The 7,778-nt window shown below is 50.3% G+C and overlaps 1 protein-coding gene across 4 annotated transcripts in view; it reads right to left on the minus strand.

Moving 5' to 3' along the window:
* IDUA (alpha-L-iduronidase) overlaps positions 1-4,497 on the minus strand; it is a 48,277-nt gene extending 43,780 nt beyond the window's left edge. For 2 of the 4 annotated variants that reach the window (XR_005825505.1, XM_040579028.1), the window contains exons 1-2: positions 4,108-4,497; positions 910-1,050 (exon numbers count right to left, since the gene is read on the minus strand). Coding sequence is in view for 3 of the 4 variants with exons in the window: in XM_040579028.1 (XP_040434962.1) it covers positions 910-1,050; positions 4,108-4,433 (467 nt within the window). In the remaining variant the exon portion in view is untranslated. The remainder of the gene's footprint in view (positions 1-909; positions 1,051-4,107) is intronic. The other 2 variants (XM_040579027.1, XM_040579026.1) reach the window with 2 other exon arrangements.
* Positions 4,498-7,778: the final 3,281 nt, after the last annotated feature.

Here is a 7,778-nt window from a genome sequence, read left to right on the forward strand (position 1 = left end):
TCACTCTATTCTATCCTGTTCCTAGCTTTTGCCAAAGACTCATCTAACCTGGAAAGGGAGCGTTAACACTGTGATCTGAATATTAACAGCAGAACTACGGCTAGGGGGAGCTCTATGTACACGTGTGGACAGCCGGGAAGTGGACGGGACCTGAACTCTGTCTCGCTTCTCCCAGCAGTTCTTCTCAGTAGGGAGTAGATGCTGGTGTTCCTGCACTAAGACCGAAATCCTGGCAGTGATATCACCCAGTATGAGTCTTGAAAACAGCTGGAATGAACACTGTCTGGAACCCTGCCGACAGCTCTCTCTGTAACGTTGGGCATAGATGCCCTGACTGCACAGCAGAACTGTTCCTTCTTCAAGGAACGACTGGAGACTCCTCTAGAGCTCTCTTGAAAGTTGTGCCAAGCAGTACTTTAGAAAGAATGCAGCCAGTCAAAAAAAGCTGCACTAGAACTTTGTACATGCTAAGGATCCATGAAATCCATTTCTGCTAGCTTGAGGCCTGTCTGGGAGTCATGGTAAAACTGGGAATCAAGATGCTGTGGCCAGGCATGGTAGCAGGGAAGACATGGAATGACTGTAGCATATGACCTGAGACACTCTTGGTAAAACTTGACTTGCACACCCACAAGACTCTTCAGATGAAAGGAACCTTAAAGGGCTCCTTAACCTGTTGTCAGGATGTAATGCATGCAGGTTAGCCCCATCTTTCTCAATACAAGCTCTCTCTTTCTTAATCTCATGCACTCTTAAATTGACTCTCCACCACTGGCACTTACCTGACTTCCAAGGAAGCAAAGACATGCCCAGCTTGCAATCATACTACAATAAGTATCAAAGTGAGCACCTGTTGGACATTTTAATGTGCCAATTTTTTTTGTATTTTGGCTCGAGGAGTTTGCTTACCTGAGAGCAACTAATTCCAATAACCAGTGAATTCGAACTTGTTCAATGCCACCATGCGGAACAGAAGAAATATAGGCAAGGTTCATCTCTTGGTCTTTGCTCAGGTCAAATAGGTCAGCACGGCTGTGAGGTAAAGGAGGGCTTCAGAAAAGGAGGGACAGAAAAGAAAAAACACATTGCCACATTAACTGGCTGCTCCCCTGGGTATCCAAAGATCCTTGTGCTAAGTCCCTATAACACCTACAAGATCCTCCCTGGCATGAGGACTACTATCTAAGACGAAATGAAAGCAAAATGGAGTTGCAGGTTATTTGGGGCTAACTGGCTACACACATAGTTTGGCAAAACTTGGGTGCATTTCATTGCCATGCTCAAAAGAAAGCATTACAAGAAGTCACTGCAGCACAGATAGTAACCTCTGGCAGCAGAGGCCATACAACGGTAGGCACCTTGTCTCAGGCAGCTCAGTGTCTTTTAGGCTTTGGAGTGGAAGTCAGACTTCCTGAGGTCTGTAGTAAACAAACGCAGGTTTGATCTTCCTGCTGCAGTCCATGCAATGATACCAATTCTTGCTCTGCTGTGGAAGCTGCACTTGTTACAAGCAGAATTAGACACTCAGAGCCTCCATGTTCTTTGGCGATACTCAACTCACCTCTAAGCACAAGGAAGCACAGGAGTATGAGGTTTCTATGCTTGATGCTGCAAGCAGTTTTACCTGCTCACAGCTATACAGCAATGATCATCTCACTATGACTTTGGTGTCTACTTATTCCACTGAAATTAACATAACACTGGGGCAAATTTCTGCTGCCTCTATCTCTGCAGATAAATAGCTGCAAGATGGAGAAAGATTTCACACCACCCTCCACAAGTCAGAAACTTAGAATGCTGCCCAGTTCACTGGATTTGGGCATCCTTAGAGACTCTCATTAAGCTTCCTGTTAACATGCAAATTCTGAGCATTAAAGTATTTGTATTACAAGAAAGATAAACCAACACTGTTCCCCAAGGTTCAGTAAAATACTTCCACGTGTCTTCACATTGCAAAGAGATGACTTGTGCTCTAACTACAGACTTTTATATTAACTGTACAAATAAAAACCTAACACAGTTTATGCTTTGACTACTGTGACATGTCTCCTCTGATGGGTGGATTGGCTCTGTGGTGACTGTAACTATGCTGGGAAGAGTCACACTGTCATCCTCTGCTCCTCTGTCCCCCTCCACATATTTATCCCATCTCCAAAGGCCCCCCAAATGCACCTGCTACTGTATAACCATCTGTACGCAAAGGGGGAAAAAGCCTGACCCCACCTGGACAACAGCTTTTGTCCTAGCTAAGACAGTGCCTATCTATTACCCCATGTCCTGCATCCTCATCTGAAAGTGCAAGTCTTTACACAGATTACATCCTTGTACTGATCCATACATATCAGCCAGCACAAATGAGCTCCTCTTTGCAACTTCACCAGCATACAAGGCACTTAAAAATCATCTCCCTGAGATGCTTCAAGTCACACAAGTGAGACTGAAGTCACCAATTCCATTCTTACCAGCCATCTGGGTCTTTTTACTTGCCCCAGTGGATAAGGACAATGTTAACTGTCAGTTTCTGAACGAGTGCTCTACTACTTCATGATTCAAACCTGCTTCAGTTCAAGCAGTGGCAAAGCTGGGAATCAAGGCGTGAAGCACTGACACATTTTTTGCTCTATCCACACTGAATAAACACTCTGAAATTCACACTCTGCTAGAGAGAATTCTAGCAAAACCCATGACCAGATACTAAAGAAAGCTGGCAGTAGGTTTTGTTATTGGTAGTATCAGTATCTGTCCTTTCCTGTTCAGAGTGAAAAGCACCCATCAAAGAAAAAATCAAACCTTGCTCCCAGGCTTTGTCAACTGCTGATCCACAGCTGTGCATTTGCCCAGCTGTCTGAAACTGTGGTGCAGAAAAGAAGCTTTAACAACCGGAACCCAGTTCTGTCTTAGCATGAGCTTTCAAGGGAGCTGGGATCCCACATCATAAGAAATACCAGAGTTGGCCAAGCGTTATAACTGAATAGATGCTGACCCTTGGAGAGCCTGTGCCTCTGCTGCTGCTCCTCTGCTCTTCCCTCACACGCTTTTCATGTTTGCAGCTTTCCAAAGTTACTTTTACACAATTAAAATAACGGTTGTTTCTTGGGCTAAAGTTTAAATGGGCAAAAGATATATTTTTAAGGCAGCTTTTCATTAATATTTCCTAACATTGCAAGCAAAAATTAAAACAAGACATGAAACAGCAAAAGAAAAGTAATCCAGAAAGCCCAAACACTTCTCTTCGCCAGAATGTGTTTGATGCCGGTTTTCCCCCCCCCCCCCCCCCCCCAAGATGGAAAACTAATGGGAATTTTTTCAAGTTTTGTCTTAGACTACCTTTATGCATTACACAAAAAAAGTGCCCAAATTCCTTTTTGTCCAGAGTACACACTGCTGATTCCATCCCTGTTGCAACTCTTTTTTCCTACAACTGCTACTTAATCCACTGTATGTCTAAATGAAGGAGGCCGTAAGCGGTTTAGAGTAAGATACAAACATGGCTGAGGGATATACTGTCTCTCGCTTTTAAGCCTGCTAGAAGCCTTCATGTATCTCACAGAAGTTGAAGACTGTTTGACCCCAGTTAGCTCAGCAAGACTGGGCTTTCTCTGAGAAGCAAAGCACTACCAAGATGTGAAGTGGTGGGGCTGGGATTTACACGTGCTCCCACACATCCCACTGACTCGGATCAGCCGGCCTCACTGGCCGCATCAGGAAGATGGCACATGTTGAAAGCGCCTTGCAAGAATAAACTGGAGCTAACAGGCTGGGAAGCTCTGCCCGGCCCTCTTTCAGGACCGTGACAAAAGGAACTCGGAAAAGGAGAGTGAATGAGCTCCGAGCGTCAACACATGTGCAGTGCTGGGGAAGGGGAAGGTGTCCGAGGGCCCTGGTGGCAAGAGAGCGTGTCACAGCCGGGGCGTCTATGGCCTCATCTCCTGATCCGCTTTGTTTACATTCGCTGGCCACGTCCCATGACCAGCAGCAAGGGGCTGGGCCCTCCGACCCCTCCGCAGGGGGCTGGCAGCGCCCAGGCCGCTCCAGAAGGGCCGCGGCCACGGGCCGGGGGCAGCCGGCGGGGGCAGCGGCCGCGTCCCGCCAGCCCCACGCGCTTACCAGAAGCCCGTGCTCCTCCAGAAGTGCGGCAGGGGCCGCGCCGCGCGCCCCACGTCCACGCGCACCACGCAGGCGGCGCAGCCCGCGCCCAGCTGCACGGCCAGCCACGGCAGCGCGGCCATGGCGGCGCGGCCCGCACCCAGCTGCACGGCCAGCCACGGCAGCGCGGCTATGGCGGCGCGGCCCGCACCCAGCTGCACGGCCAGCCACGGCAGCGCGGCTATGGCGGCGCGGCCCGCACCCAGCTGCACGGCCAGCCACGGCAGCGCGGCCATGGCGGCGCCGCCCGCGCCCAGCTGCACGGCCAGCCACGGCAGCGCGGCCATGACGGCGCCGCCCGCGCCCAGCTGCACGGCCAGCCACGGCAGCGCGGCCACGGAGCACCGCCGCCCTCCGCTGACGTACCGCTGGCGCGGCGCCAGGCCGGTGACGTCGCCGCCCGCCGCCCGCGCAGCCGGAAGGAGCCGCCGCCGCCGCGGCCGCCGCCGTGCTCGTCCGCGCCAGCGCGGGGAAGTGCGGCACCGGTGCGTTTCTCCTGCGGGCCGCACGAGGGGCCTACGCGCCTGTGCTATGGCTCTGCGGCAGCGGCTGCGCGGGCGGACGGAGCGGCCGTTCCCCGCAGGGCCTGTCAGCGGGGCTGGAGCTGTGCCGGTCCTTCCGTCTGAACGTGTTTCCTGGCCGCTGTATGGCACGTAGTTTTGAGTGCGCTGTGTAATAGCAAGGCTACCGATGGACTTTCTAAATGTTGCTTTCCTACAACGTGTATCAGAAGAGTTTCCATCGGGACTCTTTCGTAGGATCCGTGTCCTGAAACCATAGTACTGTTACAGATTTGCTAAAATCATTTTAATAGAAATATAGAGGAATAAGAAATGTATTCTAATGAAACTAGTAGTTGCACAAGAAAAGCTGCTATGAAATCCTCTGTACAGCCCTGTACCAAGGCTAAGAACTTATATTTACACAAAGAATGTAGGTATAGTAATGAGGTCATGTAACCATAGTTTGGTTTTATATAAGTTTATATAAATAAATAATTAATGAAATAACTGATGAAAGGAGGAGTCTTTAACTTTCTCTAACAAGGGACCTGTTTATACGTTATATAGAGGGAGCGACTACAAGAAACAAGGAGAAGAAACAGATGGTCGACAAGGACATAAAATAGCTCAGACCGATAAGGACACTGCAGACTTGCAAGACCATCACATTCCGGGCAAAAGGTGAAAAGTACACTATGAGGAAGACCTACAGCCTTCCTCCCAAAGACCACTGCCCACATCCTGGAGATCCCTGCCCACAATTCTTGGAAGAATTTGCACAAGCGCGCAAGTGTGAAGGACTGATAAGCTAATTAACATATGAAGCGAGAGTATGTTAATGATTTTTGGGAAATGCTATGTTTATGCATGAATACTTAATGAATATGTATGAATAAGTTCTATATAAGGTGTATGATTTTGAACCATGGTGTGCGTTGATCGTTGATCATGAGAGGACTCACGCACCGTCAATAAAGAAGGGCCTGCTTATCTACATCACATTGGTGTTGGTAAGTTTTTCATTCCAAGATTTCGGTAACAGTACTGCCCTCAGGAATCTCATCAAGCCCTGCCGACTAGTAGAAAAATGTGGAGTCGGGCCTCCCTTCCACATCCCCCAGCACTGTGGTAGCATCTCATTCTGTGTTTATTAGTTCTGATTAATTGGGTAGGCAGGGTACTGCTGTCTAGTTTGCAATACAGGCTTTGGATTTAGCAGGGGTAACCACAGGCCCCTGTAACAGTGCGCACGCCAGGGAAACTGCAGAGCTGCCAGGCGGACGGCTGGGGTGCAGGTGATCTCCAACAAGAGAGTGAAGTGAGAGCTGTGTTCGTGGAAATCAAGGCTATCAGTCCTGGTGGAGCAACCAACACTCACTACTTCAAAAGCTTTAGTATTTCAGCCCCTTTCACCAAAGCTCTCCCTGAAGCAGTTGTGCAAGAGCCAGCAGGGGGAAGTCAAAGAGATGTTTATTCCTCAGCTCAAGAATATTGTAGCTAGTGATGCAGGTCTCAGCAAGGGGTCCCTGTGAGGGGATCCTGTGAGGGGATCCTGCGAGGGGCCCCTGTGAGGGGATCCTGTGAGGGGATCCTGCGAGAGGTCCCTGTGAGGGGATCCTGTGAGGGGATCCTGCGAGAGGTCCCTGTGAGGGGATCCTGTGAGGGGATCCTGTGAGAGGTCCCTGTGAGGGGATCCTGCGAGAGGTCCCTGTGAGGGGATCCTGTGAGAGGTCCCTGTGAGGGGATCCTGTGAGGGGATCCTGCGAGAGGTCCCTGTGAGGGGATCCTGTGAGGCCAGGCCTACCCAGCAGCCACTCCCCGCCGCAGGGCCCGGCCCAGCCCCTCGGCTGCAGCACCCTGAGGAAAACCTGCTTAAGGAAGGGTGAAACACCACGGAGACAACGAGGTGTGAGGGAAAGAATGTGAGGAAGGGCCCTGGGAGCACGGAGGGCAGGGAAGGAGGCAGCTGCAGGCGTGGGATTGCCCTGCAGCCCCCAGAGGGGAGGCCTGTTCACCATGAGGGACCGCAGCCCACGGGTGGCACTCATGCTGGGGCAGGGGAGAAGCATGAGCAGGAAGGCGCGGATAGAGGAGCTGCCATGAGCTGAGCAGAGCCCCCGTCCCCGGCATCACCGAGCGGGGGCAGAGGAGGTGGGTGATGCGAGAAAATATAGTGAAAAACCTAAAACTCTGCAGGCAGGAGTTGCATAGGTAACAGGAACCATCAACAGGCAGGCAGGAGCCTCACTGTCTGGAGAGAAGGTCTGGATCTCAGCCCACTCAGCACTTCAGAAAGGACAGTTAGTACAGATGTAGATGAGCTCCACAAGAGCATAAATCAGTAGCCTTCTGACAAGGATGTGCTAATTGCTAAAAAAAAAAAAGCTACTGAAGTGGTAAGACTCAAGACACTAGGATAAAATAACTGTGGTAGTGGGAGATCACTACCACCTACTCAAATGACCCCCTGAAGAGAGTGAATCCCCCGCTCGAGAAGCATGCCCAGTAAATTTAAAATTAACTAGGTGTGCAAGTTAGGAGGAGCGATCCCCCTTGCACCCAGCACCGCAATAAACCTACCTGCTTTATAACTTCTCCTGCGTTATAGAGTTTAATTCCACACGTCACTAGGAAAAGACTCAGCATGAGAAAGTTTATGCCACGTGTAATCCTGCTTGAGCCAGGATGTTGCCTGTCTCAAAGGAGTGGCAAACTTGAGACCCATCTCTAACAAATTGCAAAGCGTCTTGGTTCTGGTTGCTGTTAATCCTCTGTTTGCAGCTTCATCTGCCTTTGCAGGCCTTCAGTCCCTGTGGGACGTGTGAGCTTACAAGGCTCACAGCCAGAATTCAGGCAAACAGTATTACAGCCCAGAGGCTCAGGTAGGAATGGTGATATGGCATTGTGACTTGACTAGTGAGGGGGAATTCCCTGAATTCCCCAGGGCTGCTCATGTTGTGGCTCAGATCTAGTACTCCAATGTCTTTGAAGAGCAGCAAGGCCCAGTCAGACTCCAGTGAGGTTGCCATGCAGGATGTTTAAGAGATTGCCTTTATTCTTACAGGAAATGCCAGTTTGGCAGTCAGGGCTTCTGCAGGGGGATAACCTGTTTCCTCCGAACTCTTGTTT

This window comes from Falco naumanni, chromosome Z (genome assembly GCF_017639655.2).
Source record: "Falco naumanni isolate bFalNau1 chromosome Z, bFalNau1.pat, whole genome shotgun sequence".
Lineage (NCBI taxonomy): Eukaryota > Metazoa > Chordata > Aves > Falconiformes > Falconidae > Falco > Falco naumanni.